Below are 21,837 nucleotides of genomic sequence, written 5' to 3' on the forward strand. Positions count from 1 at the left end.
TTAGGTGGACCAAAACAAATAAAGGAAAGCTAAAATGATAAATATAAAGATTATCAGTGTCTCACTACAATCTCTGCTTTCCTAAAATCACAGTCGCAGCCGTATCGAAGTGTAGAACAACATTTGTTGTAACTTTGTTTATGCATGAATGTATGATAATCTTTGTACAACATTTGTAAAAATGTAATTGTAATTTAATGCTGGTTAATGTATCCTTGCAACATGTAAGAAGTGTACGAATTTGTATGGGGATCAGAATCATATTCTTTTTTTTTTTAATAATATTTTTAAAGAAAATATATTTCGGGGTTGTTGGCGTGTTGCCTTCGTATTGTTGATTTTTTCTGGCGTGCTCAAAATAATAAAAAGAATGAATGAGATTCATACAAACTACAAAATACTGGTGTGAAGTTTTGTTTCTCCGTTTTTTCTTCCTGATTTGTTGCGCCCTCTGGTGGTTTTAACATAACATTGCACACAATCATTTGGCAATAATGTGTCTTCCTGCAGCTTGGAAGCTTCTATAAAGTAAAGTTCAGAAAGGAAACACTAATCACAAGACCTGATCGTTAAATAAACTCCATAACTGTCTTATCTGAAATATTATTTAGACAACTCACAATTAGCAAAAAGTGATTTGCATTTATTTAAAATTAAAAGTTGCATTTACATTAGTTAAAACCCGAAAAAGGACATTTAAAAAAAAAATAAAGATAAAGAAAATACACCACAGATAGTGTTACACATCCCACATAAATGTCAGATTTAAATTCTATTACACAAGTTCAGAGACATTAGAGGTGCAAGTCTTGTTTTAAGCTCCTGTGCTCTGCTTAGCAAAAGGAACTCATGTCATACCGATGATGATTATCATAATACAACAAAAAAAGCCCAGGTGTCACACTTCCCAGATGTTTAAAGTACTTTAAATGCTCTACATGCAACGGAGCAAACTTGTGTCTATTAGCTGCAGAAAATCACTAATTCTAGTGTCTTTTTATTGATTTTAACCAAAAGTCTTGATGGCTGGTGATCTCGTCAAACATTAACTAGCACATGACAGGCATGATACGATTTTTTTTTTTTAAATCGTAAAACTACTTGGCCTTTAAAAACATAATAACAAATCTGTTCACATACAGATTTGCAGTCAAACGATCGTGCAAAATTTCCAGAGCATATCTCTTCTGCAATGTCGGCCTGCAGCTCACACTTTAATGTACATAAGGCGTGCTACACTGTAAACTAAATGTGTGAGACAAGACGTGTCAAGAGTCTTCACAGTAAATGCTTGTGACTTAAGACAGTAAAAGTTGAAAAAGGAATGAGCACGTAGCAATCAGCGTCCGGCAGATATACAGAATGGAGAGAACCAGTCCCCCGTATACAGTATAGCTTCTAACCCCCACAAAAGCATACACAAGAGAATTCAAGTGGCTGTGATGTGAAAGCATCCCAAAAACAGCTAAGATCCAAGTGGTTCACTAAAATGCGCTTTAAAAATAAAAAACCTTAAATAAGCTAAATTATTGAACAACAGTGCAATATTCATGATCTTGACCCCAAAAAAGCAACAACAATATCATACATATCTACAAAAGCTGATGATGCATTTCTACATTACAATGATCATTCACATTCTTTAGGCGACCCCCCAAAATATCCCAAGGAAGAACCCCCTGATTTAAAAGGCATCATTAGCTCGACGTAAGAACATCTACATTTTAAAAAGATTTTTTTTTTTTAAATCCATTTAAATCATAAAATATATACAGAGGTACATTCTGCGATGGCCCCGCGGGGCCGGGGTTCACAGACTGGACAGCGAGGTCCCTTGAAAAGCCTTTTTTTTTTGGTCAGGCACTTCAACTCAACCGCTAAAACACAAGTGTGCATTTACATTTTTAGGCTTCTTAGTGAGTGGATAAGACTTCAGTATTGTGCTCAAATACTCTCTGCTCACATGGGTGTTAAAAGACAAACACCTGGTGGTTGTGGGGATTAAACTGGTGGCTCTATAACTCCATCGTGGCTGTGTCAAACGCCATCCCATGAATCTTTACATCTCCCAAAACTCACCTAAAAAAAAGCAGCCATTTGAGCGAGCAGCCCTGCTGCGTTGCCACTGATAAGAGGTTGAATATTATGGCTAGCAGATGTTCGACGCCCTCACAGCTGGCGTCGCCGAGCTAGTCTGTCCCTCCACATGGCCCGCACCTCTTTGAGGAGCAACGGCGTGATGAACACAATGCTGCCCCCTGTCTGTGGGATTAAAACACAACAAGCAAAGTGAAATTGTGAGGAGGGAGGACATCAAAATATGACGTTATCAGATGAAAATGGAAATAAACTTACGACACAAATTGATAATGGATCATAATCGGCAACCATGATTTAGCTCCTTACCATGACGACGAAGAAGTAGAACACACACATCCAGCCCAGCTTGCTCTCAATCAGCGACACCAAGTACTAGAGGAGGAGAGATATGTAAACACACGAGTCAGATGTTGCATTTCATAAAGCGGGGATGCATTAAGCGACACATGGGTATAATAAAGGCAAGGTGATCAACTGTTGTTCACCTGTCCCCCAGCAGCTCCTATACTTCCAGTTCCGTCCACTATGCCAGTGACAGTCGCCAGAGCCGCCCGACTGCCCCTCAGAGCCTCCTGTCTGCCCAGGTCAGCGGATATGGCGGAGCTGATCATGTTCGATGGACCGCCGATGAAGAAGCCAGTGGTGGCCAACAGAGCTGCGTTTATCACCTGGTCGTTAGGCGAGTCTGAGAAGGATGGAGAGAGAGACAGAGGAGCAGTATGAATGTAGTTGTCGGTCAGTTGATGCCGATTGATTCTCTGTTGATTGGTTAACCAACAGATTGTCAACTCCATACTCACGGCTGTATCCCACCAGGGCTCCCATCGCCAGCGCTAGGCTGATGGCCAGCACTGGGGCTCTATTTCCCATCAAGTCAGAAATCAAACCCTGAACGGTCCCTCCTGACACAAAGACACAAAATGACGGAGGCCCAATGAGAAAAAGGGAAAAAAGGTCATGTATAAACATTTTGTTCACCTGTACAATTATGAATAAGGCTGGCAGTATATTAGCCACTGTGGTTGGGAGTCAGCTTAGATAATAAACCTTAAATTTCCATAATGCCATGATTAAATAAAGGCGAGAAGAAAATGCATGAATTTGCCTGCGGCTCACCGATGATGCCTCCGACGTCGTACCACACAGACAGGCGGTCGGCCTCAGCCTCCTTCCAGCCGTAGTTGTTGTTCAGGTAGAAAGGAAGCCAGAAGAAGAAGGAATAGTTGACCAGCTTCAGACACGCATAAGCCAAGGAATACTGCAAACAAAGTCCACATACATGAATTGTGTTAATTTAATCTCTATTTGTTTAAAAGCCCTTTGTGAATGTGTTGGACTCACAGGTAGCACTCCAGGCAGACAGAACGCCTGGCAGAACCCAACTGCTCTCGGAGGCTCGGCCAGAGGGTCGTCCGGCTGCTGAACTGACGGGCATCGCGCGACGTACGCCTCCACCTCATCCTCCTCGTCGCTCATCAAAGGCCTGTGGCTGTCTGCGTCCCTCTCCACCGGACTCAGCCCCGTCTCCGACTCCCAGCTCAAACCTGACTCGCACAAACACACATTCCAGCTGTGAAGATTCAATCAATTTGTGGCGATCAAGACATTAAACGCTTTCTATTTCAGGCAGGAGTTCAACTTAAAAAAAAAGGGCTTTGTGTGGGAACGAGGTCACTTTAAAGTGAACGTTGTCTAGCATGTTCCTTGGGGTCCTTACCGAGTTCTTTTGGGGAGGTAACCAGGCCGAAGAACACCACCACCCCGCCGGCAAACTGGACCACCGAGGTCACCAGGAAGGCATACTACACACAGCAGCGTAAGGTTAGCATCTAGCTGAGAATGTAACTAAATTAACATGAGAAAGGGGCATCAATAAATGCATGTGCGTATATTTCTTACCTCATATCCATACTTGAGCATGCTAGAAGCCAGGAAGGCCCCCAGGATGTTGCCTACAGAGGCACAAGCACTCCACAGGCCAAAGACAAAGCCACGGCTGGAGGACAACATCAGGAATTCAATTAGAAAAGCGTATAACTATGTAGGCCTTGCTATATTTTCTCAAAAAAACACTTATAAAACTTAAAATGTTCTCCTAAACACAATATCCCAGACAGCTCAATGACCTACTACATTTATATTCAGACAAATTATGTTCACAAGTCCTGCCACGGAGGAAAAACTGAGTCTAAATAGCGTCTATGTTTTGGCCCGTGAATGGATGTCATTGTGCGAGTGTGTGAGTGTGTGTTTCCGTGTGTGTGATGGGTGCGTTTCATAAAGCGCCGTTTCACAGACAGGAACTCAGTGAAATATTTCTTGCCTGGATGGCGGTGTGGCAGATTTAATACCTGAAATGATAAATAGATAAGATGATTGTTACCTATAGCACTCAGATCGTAGCACTGTTGCTCTTGAAGTACTACTTTACTCAGATGAGGACCTAACACTTGTTCTATTTTTAGCTCTTACTGCATCGGCAATGATACGTCGTGGTTTCTTTGTTTCCTTCTTTTGACAAATGTACTTATTGTAAGTCGCTTTGGACAAAAGCGTCTGCTAAATGACCTAAATGTAAATGTAAATGTATTGCAAACTGATAAACGCACCCGGCCTTGCCGAACCAGTTTCCCATGACGGCGACCACGCAGGGCCAGACAGCCGACTGCAGCAGGCCGTTCACCACCCACAGGCCACAGTACAGATAGATGTTGTAGATTTTGAGCCATTCGGTGAGCGTGCCGAACAAAAACTCCTGCAAATACAGCAGACGTTAACGAATGCTAAATGTGCAACGTGACGCCAACGAAAGCAAGCCGTCGAGGTGCACACAGGGTCTGTGTACTCACCACTGCAGCAGAGCCACACAGGCCGATGCACAGCACGTAGCGCAGGTTCACTCTGTCCCCGATCACGCCGCTGAAATACAGACCCTGTGTGGAGGGGACCAACGGTGAGACAGACGACAACGAAGATGACCGCCAACACAGAAAACAATGCACGCTTCTCACCACTGCGTATGAGAAGAGGAAGATGGAGTCCAGAGCTCCCAGGAACAGAGTGGCCTGCTCTTTATTTTCAAACAGATTATTGTCCTCCCATGTCTGCGGCAGACGGAGAAAACGCGGTTAATCACATGCGGTTTATCTGCAACAAGGTGTAAAGGTCACCGCCTGTCGTGCTGCGCTGCTGGGCCGGCGCTCGCTACCTCGCCGGGGGAGAAAGCTGGTGTGCTGCCATTCTCCACAGATGGCGTCCACTGTGCCGAGATGCTGACTTTCACATTGCTGAACGTCTTCCTGGATGCGTGTAGAAACACATAGCTGCAGGGGCAAGAACATTGTTTTACTTGGCAAGTAAAGGCAACCGGAGTTTGATAGAGGTGAATCCAACCCATCCGTGGAGAGCGAACAGGTCGGCATTGACATTTCAGCGGGAGGGGGTGTTTGACATTTAGACATAAGGTCAAATTAGACACGCAGAAGATGACATTCCAAATTAATAGCAGTTCAGTTCTGCAGGAAACACTAGAATGAAGCACGCGAGCCCAAATAACACCATTAGTGCGCTGCTACCTGCTGTAGACGGCACTTTGCTCCTGAGACGTGATATAGTACCACGTCGTCGTCTACTGTAAGTAAAGATTAACAGAACAGACTGGAATAAGTAAATAAGCACATGGCTTATTTACTGTGTTTATATCCTCCTCTGTGTAACGTTGCTACATGTTCTCCATGTTTTATTTATTTATTACTGTGCAAATACCTCTAAAAACAAGATTATTTCCCCAAATATTACGGGAAATATCACAATTCACATTTAAATACCTTTGTAGCAATCATTGGAAATCACTCCTTATTGTTCATGTTATCTTGACCTCGTCTGACCTGGGTTTAGGTTAACCTTGCCCTATAAACCTTTCACCTAAATGTACAGCTCACGCCCATTCACACGCATACAAACAATGTGTTTCTGCATTCATGGCATCCTCTTATTCAACTCCACATTCTTGTGCCTCAGTGGAGGCTGGTTGGGAGATTTTTGTTTCAAAACTGCTGGTTGGAAATCTAATTTTTCCACCACAACAAGCTAATTAAACAACAATACAAAAAGCCTTAGAAAGTCATACCAGTCGAGCCCTCACTGGGTTTCCAGCTACTCTACGTTACATGTCTGGTATCACGGGGTCATCTAGAAACTAACATTTACAATGCAAGGCAGGTTTGAGGAAGACTTTTATGATGACCTAAATTACCTAAAGAAGGTGAGGAGGAAGGCAACCAGATGATGATGAGTGTACTGTGACAGGCAGCCACAGCTGGTGGGAGGCATCACAGGGGTGGCCGGAGGGAGGAGGTGGAGGGGGGAAGACGAGGAAGGAGGTGGTGTGGAGGTCTTCAACTATAGTGTCCCACTATGCCAGATGGGACATCACTAGGGGGAAGAGAAGGAATTGGAAAGCAAAGCTAGAATGCTCAACTGCACTAATGATTATAGGACAACACCTTATACAAAAAGGCTAATTAGAGAAATATATTGAGTGAGAACACAGAACAGCAATACTGTTTATGTATGGAGGAGAGAAAATTTAAAAAGGACATACATGCCACATAAATAGAAACCCTTGGTCCCACTACAACCCACAAAGTTTAAGTGTGCAGTGTTTGAGTGCACCCAAGATTGTGTCGACAGTGTGGTGAATCTTATTTTATTTAACTGACCTGGACGAATCTTGTACTACAACAGGCCATACTAGCTTGTAGAAAGCATTCCTTTTTGGGGTAAGAGACTGGTATGAATAGATGCATCTGGTCTGAATGCTGGGGTGTGTACTGGCATCTACAGGTATCAATGGGCCCAGTGTGTAGCTAAAACCATCACACCTCCGCCTCCAGCCTGTTCAGCTGTAAGTATGCATCTACACATGCTGTGTGCACAGGACTCTACTTTTAGTATCTGATGATACCAAGTACTGGGGCCCGTTCCAGGAAGCAGGCTCAACCAACTCTGAACCTAACCCTGAACTCTGAATTGACCAACTCGGAGATGGGCAACTCTGAGTTTTCGGTTCCAGAACAGCAGTTCTGAATTAGTTCAATCAACAGTGAGTATGTTAACTCTGAGTTAGGCGCGTGCCTGCCGACTCTACAAAGCCATCATCAATGGAGCTCCGATACTACGATTCACCACGGCAACCGGGAGAGTTATTAGATATTACTGAGTGTTTATGTCGAAAACGAGCTAATCCTGTAAATGCATCAAAGTAGGGACAGTTAGCGTGTCAGACATTTACGGCCCGACTTAATGCGTATAACTGAATGAAACAGTAGATTGATCTAAATCTGCGACACTGTGGTGTGACGGTTAGCAACGTTGCCTAAGGTGCAGGCGACCGGGGTTCAACTCCTGTGGTTCAAAGCAGCGGAATGAGCAAATAATGATTTGCTTATAGGTGTTACTCCCCCCCAGGCACAAAAAGAAAGTGGCTTCAGCTGAAAAGTAAGCATAAGAGTATTGCACAAATACGTAGACTAAGGCATATGATTTTAATCATATTTCACATATTAAACAGTAAATATAAGTGGCTATTTTAACAAAGAAATGTCCTTTTTCAGTATATGTTACTATGGTAACTGACCTAAAGGTCAAGTTACCCATCTTTCCTGATCTGATACCAGACAAGACAAGAGTCTTTCCACAAAATGTTTAATCTGTATATGTTACAGATTTCACCCATGAAATACTGGGTGTTATTTAGGCTGCTGGCAGGGGAAAGAAAGTAAAAAGCACATACACATATGTAGAAAAGGTGTCCCAACTTCACTGGGACAGAGACTGCATTGGGAATGTTACTTAAGTAAAAGTATGCATCTGGAAAATGTACTAAAATTATTCAGAATTATTCAAAATAAAAAGTACTCAGTTCTGAAATGCCCCTTTAAACAATTATTGGAGAAAATAATAAAAATTCTGAAAAACGAGCTCTAATTAACGATTATTTTCATTGTCATTTGTGGGATGTTTTCAGTGAAAAACAGTGAAAAGGACTCATCAAAAATAGTTGCCAGTTAATTTTCTGTAAATAATTTCAGGTGCACTTGTAAAATAGATTTTAATATTTACTTATTTGATATCCTACTTCTATGTTCTGTATACAAAAAGCTGTCATTCAATATTCCCCCAATCTTTTTGAAAATAAAAAACAGCCTCTTATGAATTCAAACATTCTGACTGCTGGCCTTCATAGCTGAATTTCCCCGTAGGGCACCTGCAAACATAGACAACTCCCAGAGTGTAAACAGTATTTCTCCATGATTTAGTGTATGGTGACAATTCAATCCACTGCAAACACAGTAACCGACAGGTGTGGACCTTCTGTTCACACAGCACACCCAAAAACGGGGAAAACGTGAGCAGGACGTCCCGTTCAATGGACGACATCAAGTTTCTGTAGATAACGGCTTCTATTGGTCACTATAATAATCATGTCATGTCATGACATCTGTCATAAAGTAACGATGTTATGTTTTATTCTCGATACTCCACACGCCCCGTGAATACTCGGTAATTTTAACACATTTTCGCCATTTTGTTGTTGTTAGGATGGAGGTTACGGCCACATATCGGTCTGTGTACATCTCTGCCTCGGGGGTGACAACGCACCCAACGTTAGCTAGTGGGGGACAGGAGTCCTCGCTACCTTACACGGCCGGTTCCCGGTCACTTCTCGCCCACAAGTCACAACAAACGTCCGCGACCAAACAGTCGGCGGCTTCAAATCTCTTAATAAACACGTAGACCAGAGCGTTTTCTTACCTTTTCTGCTCATAAAACCGTCAACTGTCTCGCTCTCGGCACGGCGACAATCTGTGTTTCTGTTTACTGTGAGTACTCCTTCTTCTTCTTCTACTTTCGTTTACGGCAGTTGGCGTCTGCGACGCTGCGTTTACCGTCACGCAGCGGAGTCCTGACGAAGCTGCGCGCAGAGCTCGGCTGCGCTCTGCTGCCCCCAGCAGGACAGGCGTGGAATAACAGGAGTGACAGCTGTTGGGCTGTCACCTGTCACTGTGCCACTTGTGGGGTAAAGCCGGCCCTATCGTGAGCTGCAGGCGGGTTTATACGTAGTTTAAAAAACCCTCCACTTCACTGCCCGACACTGCAGCAGGGATCCAGCATTGAACGTGGCCAGCAAGTCAATTGTGGTATGTCTTTAACATTAATTTCCTCAGTAGGCTCTGTGTGTGTGTTTAAACTGTGTGTACATGTTTTCTATTTGTTAGACATGGTTCCAAACTTCCATTTTTGGTTTAATTTAGCACAAGGCACCATATAATATCAACAACAATATTACAAAATTAATGGATACACATTTGTTCAAGTAAATGGGATGTGAAGTGCAATGTAGTACACAGCTAAATTTGTGCTAATAGACTGGTATGATAAATAAGGATTAAGAAATGAAAATATTAGGATTATCATTTAAAAAATAAATATGGAAAAAGTGTACATAAGTGCAAAAAGTATATCCTTGCATGCTTATGCTGTTTTGTTAAACTCCTCCTGTGAGTTTATTTATATCATGACAGACTTTTGTTATTTATTTATTTTTATTTTCCCATGTGGCCTTTCTTACTAATTTCTATGTAAGTGAATATACACCCTGGGGCAATGGGGGGTGGACTCATACAAGCTGATATGCTACAGCTGCATGAGCAACTGTAGCTCCGAAGCAGTTGTGATGTTCCAACGAACTTCAGATTTGGAGGGAAATAATGGAATGCAATGTGATCCGTCTCATGTGTCAGTCGTTCAGGCAAGATTATGGTATTAAAGTAGTTAGTTGAATTAAAGTAGTCAGCATTACGACTCATTCATTCATTCTACGTAGCTTGTGTGAATATGCCAGCTATGAGAAGGACAGCCAGTACTTAGGGACATATGAAAGAGAGAGAGAGTTAGAGAGAGAGAGAGGGGGGGGGGGGGGGGGGGGGGGGGAGAGGAAGTCTTAGCCAGTGTGGGTAGAGGAAGAGTGAATGAAAGTTGAAGATTGGGGAAGAGACAGGGAGGGAAGTTTACAGTCTCTATTCTCGCCGACTTCAAGGCTTGGATCGAGTTAGAGCTCCTACTGCAGACGTGCAGCACAGCACGGTGGTTTGGAGGTTATACCAATGGATACTCTTATAGCAGCATCACTTGTACTTTGCTCCCGTTTCATGGACGAACACATGGAAAATGTACGACAGAAGGGGGTAAGGATGGCAGATTTAATTCCGGCTGCGTTGTCTCATATTTTCACTCAGTGATGAAGAACAATGTGATTTAATTCTGTATTTTAATTGAGTTATACATGTTCTGTTTACTCACCTTAATAATTGTAAAAAAAAAATGGGCATATGCATTTTGCAAAATCAACCTTGAGGATAATAGATCTGCCACAACTTCAATCATCCGCCTCTGAATGGCTTGCTCTCTTTATCACACAGTGTATCTATCCAAATCTGTTTCCAAGCTAATTAGCCACATCTTTCAGGGTGACAATCCCTCTGCTCGCGCACATTGTCATTTGGATCGCACAAAAGCCGCAGAGCTGGGAAATGACACGCCGCTATCTCAGGGGCCACTGAACTTTGAGACGTTGGCCTGTGAGATGAGAAACTGTGAGAGTCAAGAAAAGGGGAGCCGGGCAAAGGTCGGATAGAATGAGGGGCATTAAAAGGAAGGGAAAGGCGGAGAGGAGTGATTCAATCAGGCTCCCTAATGACGGTTGAAATGTTGGTGTCTGTGATGAACTGCTCTAGGGGGTTGAGTCCCCTGGCTGTCATGGTGTTTCCTTGAGTCTGCCCAGCTGGCCCCTAAATAATGTACAATGTCTACATCCTGAATGCCAATGCAATGTAGAGATAAATCAATCGGCTAAAGGTGCTTTCCTCTGTCTCAGGTGCACAGTGATCATGGCGGACGCTTTGAAAATGAAAATCAGGCCGGACTGCATCTACTCCACTGTCAACAGGTCTGTATCACAATAGGTTTAACAGTCTATTGGAAACGGACACTTTCCTAACAAATCCCTCCACTGGAATAACTAACACGTTTTGGGTTTTGCCCATTTTACTCATCACACCCATTAAGGAGAAGTCTGAAAAAAAAGGGCTTCCCATTTCCTCCTGTTTATTTATTAAAACATAACAGTTTGATGAAATTGGCCCAGGTCCAAGTGGGCTGTTTATTTAGCGAGGCTGATGAGAAGAAGATGCTCGGTCATAGCCTTGTCCTCTGGCATTTAATCTCAGGCTGGATTTTCCCACTGTCGCCAGAAAAAGACCAAGTGACCATACTGGGAGGTTCAGGGATCTCTGGAAGCGGTCAGTTGCTCAGCCTCGGATTCAGGAAATCATTGATACAGTTATTATTTGGAAAAATGTGTTTTACTGAAGAATTCTGTGACTTTTTTGGTTTTCTGCCGTAGGCCACCCCCCAGATGAGCTCAAGAACCCATCAACAAATGCCATTTCATTGGATTTTAAAGCAGTAGTTTGAAGTGACCACCCAGTCAAAGTGTCTTTTCTTTGTGCGATCAGGGTAACGAAGGGCTGTGCTGGTGAGAGAAGCGATTTCCACGTTTCTTCAGGGGACCACAAGAGAGCCGGGCAAAAAAGAGAGGGGGCACCGAAACTCCCCTTCACTCCATTAGACAACCTGAGCAACCAGAGGGAGGAATCCCCCATGATGGCTCACAGGAGGCCGGGTTTGGACCCTCACAGCAACAATGAGAACAATCTCAACAAGCTCCCCAGATCCAATGGAGGCAACATCAAGGACAAGATTTCTCTGTGGGAAGGGAAGGAGCCCACTCACTCACCCATTACCTCGGGCTCTTTGGGCCAGTGCGCGGGCATAAAGAGGACAGACTCCCTGACAAAAAACAGCAAAGCCTCTGAAGAGCCGAGTGAAGAGGGTTGCAGGAGAGTAGCGCACAAGGAAAAGGAAAGTCCCGGGAAAGAGAACGAAGGAAAACCTGGGGTTTCTAGGCCTTGTTCGCCCGTTGGAACAGGGAAACAGCAAAGGGGGATGCTCAAGAGCAACAAGCCCAGCGAGAACCACAAAGGGGAGGATTGTCCCCGAGTTGTCCAGAAGGAAAAACAAGATCAGGAGAAAGAGAATGTAGGGGAGCGTGGGGGTTCGAGGCCTTGTTCACCCTCGGTCGCAGTGCAGCAGCAGCAGGTGGGGACGTTGAGGAGAAGCAATGACAGGAGGACGGCAGAACAATCCAGCCAGGAGAAGAGAGCCGTGTTCACCCTTTTTAAAAACCTGGAGGCTTTAGGGGAGAACCACGGCAAAACTCCTCCCGAGCTCGGAAACTACTTCAGCCCGCCAACCAAGGACAAACAGGTGGGTCAAAGCGGTCCAGTGAAAGGGAATCGGGACCAGGACAATGTGTACACGGAGCCAGGGGAGCCCCCCATCAACCCGGTCCCCAAACCCCGACGTACCTTTGAGCACCCGTCTTCCGCCCCCGTTGGGAAGAGTCAAAGGAAGGGGAGGGAGCAGAGGAACCTCCCTCCGTTGCCCTCCATCTCTACTTCCTCAAAACCCCCCTCCGGTGTCTACGGGAGACCCCGCGGTGAGAGAGTCAGAGACAACGTCAACAGGTATAGAACAACAAAAATACAATATATAGTTAGCTGCATGACTTGGATTACATCTACAATCATTTGCACTTTTCTGTTCACCGTGACAGGAAATCCTTTGAATTTGAAGACCTCGCAGGCTCAACTAGCCAGCTCTTCTCACGCTCGCTGTCTCAGGAACATCACTATGAAGATATTCCAGGTCATGAATTATCCATTGCTGATTTCCCTTCTTTAAAATAAAGAGTTTGACAGTTTGGCAAATATGCTTTATTCACTTTCTTGCCAAGAGTTAGATGAGGAGATTATCGTAGCATAAAGACCTGAAACAGGGATAGTCAGCTTGCCAAATTTGTGATTTTAAGGAGGTGTTTGACTATTTCTTGGCTGGGAGTAGTGCTTTTCTGCAGTCTTTCGTGATTGGCAGATTTTCTTTTCTTTTACCTTTCGACAGTGCCAGGCGAGCTAATTCCAATCTTGCTAGGCTAAGCTAGCTGACTCTTGGCTGTTGCCTCATTTATATCGGCCAGATATCTTGGGAATAAGACTATTTCCTCAATTTGCATTTCCTTACATCCAACTATGAACTGTTCAACGGGGTGGCAGCTCATGAATAATCCCTGTTAAGTGTGTTGTATGACGATGAGGTCAAATCTACATATATTGGATGTTACTACTGACAGCTTTGGCCCAGAAATATCAGAATAGCCATATTGTTTGAACCTCGAGACTTCTGAAAAATGCCTATAAACACGTGTTGAACATTGCCATCTTTGGTCTCCCTGCAGACTCCAAGGAGAACCCATATGAGGACATTGAGTTGGAGAGTCAATGCTCCCAGCAGTCTTTGCCTTCCTCTCCTGGCGCCGATACCACCAAGGTTTCCTCCGACACAAGCCAAGCATAATACCTTTACCGTGACACGCCACTTCTTATTGAAATGAATCATCTTTTTTTTTGTCTGTAGATCTCGAGGCCCGGCTTCTTCAGGCAGAACTCAGGTAGGAGCTTTAAGCTACTGGACCTGCGGAGAACCAACCAGTCGCCCCACAGCACCAGCAGTGGGGGGGTTTCGTCTCCCCCCCAGCTCAGCCCTCCCTCAACTCCCACTGGATCCGAACACACTTCCTGGCTGCCCGGGGATCCCTACAGCCGCACCTGCCGCAGGATACCAACGGTGTGCATATTTCATACACAAATATTTATCTTCTTATGCAGAATCCCCGATCTAGAGGAGACATTTTATCCTACAACACAAATTCCTACCGTAATCCCAACAGATTAAGATCAGCTTTCAGTGTGGCTGCCAGGTTTCACTGTATAAGTGCCAGAACTGATGTTTTGAAAGATATCATGCTTCTTCCCAAAAGGTCGTACTAAGGATCAACAGCATCTTTGAGGCCCGGATTGGGAAGAAACACCTGCGACGGATCTATCATTATGCTGAGGCGAGCTCGGGGAGAGGTGACGATGTTGAAATTAAACTTTATTCTATTCATCTTATAAAGTCTTTGATGTTTTGGCTTAAGATATTACTTTTTTTCACAGTAACAGATGAGAACAGTGACTCTGAGAGCGAAGTTGAAGAAAGAGCGAAAGGTAGATTACAATAGAATACTTCTTTTTCTTCCAACATCTTGGGTTTATAATAATGCTGTATCTTACTTCCCTTCCTTTTCCAGCTCATCGTCAGCGCCTCGTGTCAGTCCAGTCCATCCTGAGTCAGCCGAGCCGGTCCCACTACAACGGCACCAACACCAGAAAGAGCTCAGAACAGGAGCTCCACCAGCGTCTTCTCTTTGAATATTTTCTCGTCGTGTCGCTGCAGAAGTCCAAATCAGGCGGCCACTATCTGCCGGAGGTCACACAGCAGTTCCCCCCAAAGGTCAGGAGCAGAGGGAGGCTTCAATCTTTTGCTTCCTATTTAAAAAAAATGGACAAACCACAGATTTTACACGTCTGAGCTTCTGTCTTTGGAATTAGGGACCGTTCTTTAAAAAGAAAAAAAATCCCTTTTGAGATTACAAACTTAGAAGTGCAATACTAAAATCCCTGAGGTACACCGTTATCTTTTGAGACCAAGCCAGTTCCCCAACCAGAAAATAGTCAAACTGATTCAAAATATGTTTCTTGATCCCAAGTCTACCAGACGAGCCGAAAATAGTGAAATAGTCTGTCTTTTCCTGTTGTTTATGGGTAAACATAAAAGCAGCAAATATGAACTATCCGTTATGTTGCAGCTGGAGCGGAGCTTCAAGTTTATGAGGGAGACGGAGGACCAGCTGAGGATCATTCCTCAGTTCTGTTTCCCTGATGCTAAAGACTGGGAGCCGGTGGAGAGCCACCCAAGGTGAGAGTGCAAATATGACCCGCATTGAAAAAAAAGAGTGCATTTTTATTGGAGAATCAATAGTAGATCAAGCAGGATATTGTTTTATCAGCGTGTATATGAAATTCCACATAACAACATAATAATATATATTATATATATAATTGCCTATGTGTGTTTCTCATAGTACAATCTAAATATGCTGATTACATGTTTATTTGTGTCTTTGTGGTGCTCGTCCCTCACAGTGAGATGTTCTCCTTTGTTTTGACCGGAGAGGACGGGAGCAGGAGGTTCGGATACTGCCGGCGTTTGCTGGTAAATACAAATGAGTAGAATAAATAAGTGCGCCGCTCCTCAACAGGAAGTAGCCACATACCACGATGACGGCTGAGTAAATAACCGTGCCAAAGTCGGCGGGCTTGTGGGAAAATAGTCCATCTGAGAGTCTGGGAGGAAGTGTGTGAGAGTGTGTGTGTGTGTGTGTGTGTGTGCATTTGTATGTTTCTATGTATTGCTACAGTATGTGTGTGTGTGTTTCAGTGCTGTGGTTGTGTGGTTTTTATATGACAAAGGCCATTTAATATGGCCTCTGTCATGTGAAAAACATTCTTCATTGTTTAAATATTATAATACATAATTCTATGATAATGTTTTGGAGATTTTTACACAACAGCAGCAGCGAGTTAACGTCCACCTTTTCTTTTCAGCCCAGCGGGAAAGGAAAGCGTTTACCAGAGGTCTACTGTATCGTCAGTCACCTTGGCTGTTTCAACTTGTTCTCTAAGGTAAGACACTCCCACGGGTGCCCTCGGGTGACATTATTGACTTTAAGCAATGTCAATAAGTAATTAAGCAAATTCACAAAGTGTTGTGTGTGTGTGTGTGTGTGTGTGTGTGTGTGTGTGTGTGTGTGTGTGTGTGTGTGTGTGTGTGTGTGTGTTTGTGCTGCAGGTGCTAGATGAGGTGGAGAGGCGGAGGGCTTTGTCTCCAGCCCTGGTGCAGCCTTTTATGAGAGCCATCATGGAGGCTCAGTTTCCAGCTCCAGGCCGAACCATCACTGTTAAAACGTTCCTCCCCGGCTCAGGCACTGAGGCGAGTCACACTGAAACACTTAAATTAAGACATTAAAAATATGTGTGTGATTTTTGGAACGTTTAAGTTTATTTAATGTTTGATGAAGGTCAATCTCATGGTGTTCTATAATAATAGACGTATCCATCTCATTCGCAGGTGATGGAGCTCTGTCGACCATCTGACTCGCGCCTGGAGCACGTGGACTTTGAGTGTCTGTTCTCCTGTCTGAGTCTGCGTCTGCTCCTCAGGGTGCTGGGCTCTCTGCTGCTGGAGCGGAGGGTCATCTTCACCGCCGATAAACTCAGGTTGGTCCCCCTCGAGCGGAGCAACTTGCAGGCAACGTACTGGACGCCGCATCTTCCCTCTCGTTGGATGGGCTCCTAAAATATGAACGTCATCCTCCCGTTGTTTATTTAATCATGGAGTCTCTAGATATCAGATTCAAGCTTTGTGGATGTTTACGAAGTTATAAGGAACACGGGTGGTCCGGGGCCTCATTTTAAAACACATTTTTAAGGCTCCGGTTTTATTCAGGGAGAGATATTTTGAGGCCAGCCTGTTGCTGGAGTTGTGCTGGGGGCCGGTTTGTTTGTTCTGCAGGAGAAAGCCAGTGGGAGTCAGAGAGAGCGGTCACAGTAGTGGAATGTGAAGTTGAGTGACGTAAATGAAAGAAGTATGTATCATTGCTTTTCCTCTCTGGGAAATGTTGCTGGAGGGAACATTCACAGCCTCCAGACTGTATTTTTAGACCACGGCGCCCTCGTGTGGTGAGAACGAGTTGTGTCTTTCTCTGCCTCTGCAAAAATCTATTACACAGGCTTTAAACATGCAAAGACTTATACTATATCTAAAGACGTCATTGCCCTCCATCTCTTCCAGTACTCTGTCCCAGTGCTGCCATGCCGTCGTGGCGCTGCTTTACCCGTTCGTTTGGCAGCACACCTACATCCCCGTGCTGCCGTCGGCCATGCTCGACATCGTCTGCACTCCGACCCCGTTCCTCGTCGGCCTGCTGTCCAGCTCCCTGCCCCAGCTCACTGAGCTGCCCCTGGAGGAGGTCAGACAATTTGCAATTTGCATTAATGTATCATCATCATTACCTCAATGTACAACCAAAAAAAATTTGTATATGACAATAATTTAGGCTTTCTGTGCACAGGTTCTGGTTGTGGATCTCGGAAACAGTCGATTTCTCAGACAGGTAGGCCATGCGTTGATTCATGTTTATGGCTCTGCATGGCGAAACAAATTGTTTCATCCTTCACTCAACCGTAAGTTCATTTTTCCTTCAGTTGGACGATGAGGACTCCATCCTGCCGTCAAAGCTCCAATCAGCCCTGGAGAATGTTCTGGAGAGGAGACGAGAGCTCGCCAACGAGAGAGGAGGAGACGCATCCAGTGGTGAGACATTAACAAGGACTGAATGTGAGATCTAGCCATTAAAAGCAAGCTCACGTTCCAACGTTTAATTCTCCTCCCTTTCAGATTCGGGCCACCTTAGTACCGTCGTGTCCGAGGCCTTCGTCCGTTTCTTCGTGGAGCTGGTGGGCCACTACCCCCTCTTCATCACCGGCGAACGGGAAGACGGCTACTCCTCCTCTTCTTCCTCCCCGGGCCACTGCTCCTTCCAGCGCGAGGGTTTCCGCAAAGGGATCCCGTCGAAGACCGTGCGTCGCTTCCTGGAGGTCTTCATGGAGACCCAGATGTTCGGCTGGTTCATCCAGGAGAGGGAGCTCCACAGGCAGGCACTTAGAGGTAAAGAGCTGTGGTGAAGAGAGGAGGTTCAGCCGCCGAGAGCCGATCCGGTGATTCACCATTCTTTGTCATTCACCAGGACTGTTTGAAGTGAGGGTGCAGGAGTATCTCGACTCCATCCATGAGAATGAACACCGGAGGGTTAACAGGTTTCTCAAAGGCTTGGGTAAGGTTGTTTCTGAGTCATTCCTTCTTCGTTACACTGAAACAACAAACTGAAGCTCATCCTCAACCTTAAATTGCTTCTTTCCCTTTGATCCAGGAAACAAAATGAAATTTCTTTCTAAGAAATAAAAGAAGAAGCACTGAAACAAGGGAAGATTCACGGACTGCAGAAATCCAAGGACTCATAATGGAAGCTGTGGTGAATTACAAATTGTTCCCACCAAACGATAATCCTGCTGTATTTCACAGGATGTAGACTCACAGAAACATTTCACAGGTTCCTGGATGGTTTGTTTCTTTAAATTGTATTTTTTAGGTGATGACACCCTGGTCTTGGGTATATTGCTCTAAGATAGCCTGCATATGTCTGACAAATTAAAGGAAAAACCTGAATAAATTAGCATGCAATGTGAATGCTTCCATAGAGGGCACAAGGGGCCACTGAAGGGTTTCGGTGAGTTTAAAAAATGAGGTAGTGTGTCAGTCAACCTTCGTATGCACTGTAACTTGACTTAAAAGTTCATGGTAATTCTATTCTTTGAATCCACTAGGGGGCAGTAGTATATTTTCTCTGATTCGATGACTGTCAATGACTGAGCAGAAAATGACAGAGACCTGCTTTCCCACTCTTTAATGCATATTTTTTCCTTTTAGTCACAACAGTGACAACACCACAAGTAAATAAAGAAAATTAAACAACGTTTCTCCGTTTGCTTTTTTGAGGTGGCGGGTGTTCGTCTTGATTGCAGTCCATTGAAACAAATGTCTCATATAACCATTGCATCATATGTTTAAGGTTTGAAATCATAAACTTTGTAAATCTCTTCCTCCACCATTGATGGATGAGATTCATTTATGCTAAGGAAATGCTATATCTAATGACATCGTGCACATTTTCGAAATACAAGTTTTGTTACGCACTGGAAAATTCCGGAGCAGAACTGTTCACTCAGCATTTGTGTGCCAGTTTTGCACAGTGAGTAATCCTCATACCACCCGTTTGCTAACCATTCACTGCTGTGTTTGTGTGTTCAACGTTATTTGGCTTCTTTTTTTTTTTTTTTTTTTTTACTACCGAGAGCCTCGGTTCAGAGTTGGTGGCAGCTTTACTATTTTAGTCTCTGAGTCATGGAAACAAAGCAGATCTTTTAGCCCACGAAGAGGAAAGCACATCTTTGTCAGCAAGAAAACATAACACAGGTGCAGAGCGGAGCACAGTAGTGTATTGTCCGAGGACTAGTGGGCTCCGTTTGTGCTTGCCGTGCAAGCCTGAGGGCCCCGGGGCCTCGAACAGCACCTAACCTGTCACCTTGTTAGTGGCGAGCTCACACACACCTGCTGACACAGATGTTGATGCATACACACACATGCACAGCGATGACAAACACATATAGGACAGATACAGGCATACACACACACACACACACACACACACACACACACACACACACACACACACACACACACACACACACACACACACACACACACACACACACATTCAATGATGACTAACCAGACTTGTACCTCTGCTGTTGCCAGGGGTTACAGTGAATGACTGTGGAGTATAGCAAACACTTCATTAAAAGTAATGAATTAGCTAAAATATTAAATCAGTTATTAATACTCACCTATAAGTATTTGCTTAATGTTATCATAAAGTGAAGAAACAACTGAACAAAATGTAGCTAAAAACTGTTGGAATAGTAAATAGTAAATTAGATTGTTAAAGGTAATGGGTAAATAGGTGAAATAGATAGCTAAAAGTAATGTTTTAAATAGCTAGGTCTATAAGTAACGCTAATGTTTATAATTGTAAGCTAGCAGATAATAAAAGTATTGGTTAAATATGTTCCATTAGAAGTATTGGATCTCTTACGTTAATATGGATTGACAGTTGGAATAGTTAGCTAAAAGTATAACAGTTGAAACAGTCAAAAGTACTGGATAGCTAATAGGGGAATCAGTGATATTGGTGACAAGAGGTGCCTGCGAATAGCTCAAATTATATCTAAAAGTAGTGGATAAAACAGTTGAATTAGCTAATTAAAGGGTTAAGACATCCACCTTCTGCGGCCGCATGCAGTAATGAATAGTTTAAATTCAATTTAAATAAACACATCTGGAACATGGTGGTTTAAGTCGCTGAAGGGTAGCTGAGCTCATTTGACGGGGCTGTGGGGGCCACATCAGTCCCAAAAGGTCGGGGAACCGCTGCTCTAAAACACGCATACTCGTCGAAGCTGTCACAGAGTAACAAATGTGAAAGTCACACCGCGGCTTCCGATCCGGCCCCCAAGGTGGGGAAGCCGCGGCGCTGTTGGACAGGAGGCGTCCCGGCGGAAGATGGATGGATGCGGTAAGAGAAGAGCACCGAGATGTTTGCTCACTCGCTTGGAGTTCAATTGCGGCGTATGTTTTGCGTGCATGTGTGCAGACGGGTGAGCACCAAACCCAAATTGTCACATTCTGTTTCCTGCTAAACACCTGGCCGCGGCTCAAGGCGGCTGGCTCGTTAGTGCGGAGGTAATTATGGTTTCAGTTAATTCCAGCCAGCAGGGGTTGACCCCCGAAAGCCTCACATCCTGCGCTGGTGTATTTCCACAGCAAACCTCCTTGTGGAACATCCCTCACTACTACACACACACACACTTCACGGGTTGCAGATCGGGCAGAGAGAAAGAGCTCTTATCTGCCACTTAGAAACAACAATAGCTTGTTGAAAAGCTAATCTTCCCCACAAAGTGCCTTTCATGCGTTCCCTATTACCTGACCGGATTCCACCTTCGAGAGCTGCAGCGCAGTGATACCACACGATGCCGGTAATTGAAAACATCTACCTTTGCAAGTGAGAACCTGCTGCGAGACCCGGGCGATGCAAACGTACGCGTGAAGTTATGCCCATTGTTCTCGGCGAGAAGTAAAATCATGCAAACATCACGGCCCATTAGGACCAACCACCAATTCAATTAAAAAGTCTCTCCGGAGATTTATTGACCTCATTTCAAGGCTTGCAAACCTGCATTTAGAAGCTCTCTGGAGGTTGCCTCTGCTAATTACATGATTTATGGCGTAATTTATGGAGGCAGGGAGGTGCGGCGACTAAGCAGCGCTGGCCATCAATCAAAACGGAGCGTAATGTCATTTTACGTCATTCGTTTTCATATTCTTTTATACCTTCTCTCACACAGTCCTCAATCAAAAAGGCTGTTTTTAGCCCAGTTTAATTTGCTAAAAAAGCTTGGGGTCATGGTAATAACTTCCAGGGTGCCATATGCAATTTTGCACCAATTATCCTAGTGGGCTGTGGGTATTTTTTGTCACTGCGACACAAATACAGTACCTAAAGCCTCACGTAGATTCCTTTCATGCCTGAATAACAAAGGAGAACAAAGTAGGGAGGTAAAAAAAAAAAAAAGGCGGGAAACAGAGAGGAAGGGTGCATGAGAAAAACTTGACTGTGCACATGCTAAAAAATCCACACACACACACATGCATTGAAAAGGTTCACGTACATGCACCCGTAGGCTTGTTTTTTTCGTAGAGATGCAGGTGCAGTGTCCGGCTGCAGCCCCTGCCATGCATGCCAGCAGCCTGAATCATTTCCCCCCTTTGAGAGGAGGAGCCATCAAAGCATACGGAGAACACAACAGCCAAGGCGGGAGGAGGAGGAGGAGGAGGAGGTGGGAGAGGAGAACGGAGGAGAAGGCCAGGAGAGGAAACGAGAAGTGAATTTGACAGGGAAGAAGTGAAGCGATGCAGCGAAGAGAGAGAGAAAAAAAA

At 44.4% G+C, this 21,837-nt stretch overlaps 2 protein-coding genes across 3 annotated transcripts; one reads left to right on the forward strand and one right to left on the reverse strand.

Moving 5' to 3' along the window:
- Positions 1–626: 626 nt before the first annotated feature.
- On the reverse strand, positions 627–9,015 carry slc37a3 (solute carrier family 37 member 3). The gene is made up of 14 exons (XM_084039356.1): positions 8,917–9,015; positions 6,356–6,534; positions 5,309–5,423; positions 5,112–5,204; positions 4,950–5,033; positions 4,710–4,855; positions 4,000–4,096; positions 3,818–3,902; positions 3,442–3,644; positions 3,217–3,358; positions 2,901–3,002; positions 2,586–2,785; positions 2,407–2,472; positions 627–2,262 (listed from the first exon to the last, which is right to left on the reverse strand). The coding sequence occupies exons 2-14, from the start codon at positions 6,430–6,432 to the stop codon at positions 2,170–2,172; spliced, it is 1,503 nt and encodes a 500-aa protein (XP_083895482.1). The 5' UTR covers positions 6,433–6,534; positions 8,917–9,015; the 3' UTR covers positions 627–2,169.
- Positions 9,016–10,147: 1,132 nt separating this feature from the next.
- On the forward strand, positions 10,148–18,723 carry LOC311032132 (DENN domain-containing protein 2A-like). 2 transcript variants are annotated; one of them, XM_084038774.1, is made up of 20 exons: positions 10,148–10,349; positions 11,039–11,110; positions 11,679–12,749; positions 12,839–12,930; positions 13,517–13,608; positions 13,696–13,905; positions 14,099–14,192; positions 14,277–14,327; positions 14,411–14,613; positions 14,969–15,078; positions 15,306–15,375; positions 15,768–15,845; positions 16,012–16,152; positions 16,291–16,439; positions 17,014–17,191; positions 17,294–17,335; positions 17,427–17,535; positions 17,620–17,889; positions 17,969–18,055; positions 18,152–18,723. In XM_084038774.1, the coding sequence occupies exons 1-20, from the start codon at positions 10,333–10,335 to the stop codon at positions 18,181–18,183; spliced, it is 3,168 nt and encodes a 1,055-aa protein (XP_083894900.1). In that variant the 5' UTR covers positions 10,148–10,332; the 3' UTR covers positions 18,184–18,723. The 2 variants fall into 2 exon arrangements, with proteins under 2 accessions (XP_083894900.1, XP_083894901.1); XM_084038775.1 differs by having other exon boundaries at positions 14,283–14,327.
- Positions 18,724–21,837: the final 3,114 nt, after the last annotated feature.

Source organism: Eutrigla gurnardus (genome assembly GCF_963514095.1).
Source record: "Eutrigla gurnardus genome assembly, chromosome: 21".
Taxonomy (NCBI): Eukaryota; Metazoa; Chordata; class Actinopteri; order Perciformes; family Triglidae; genus Eutrigla; species Eutrigla gurnardus.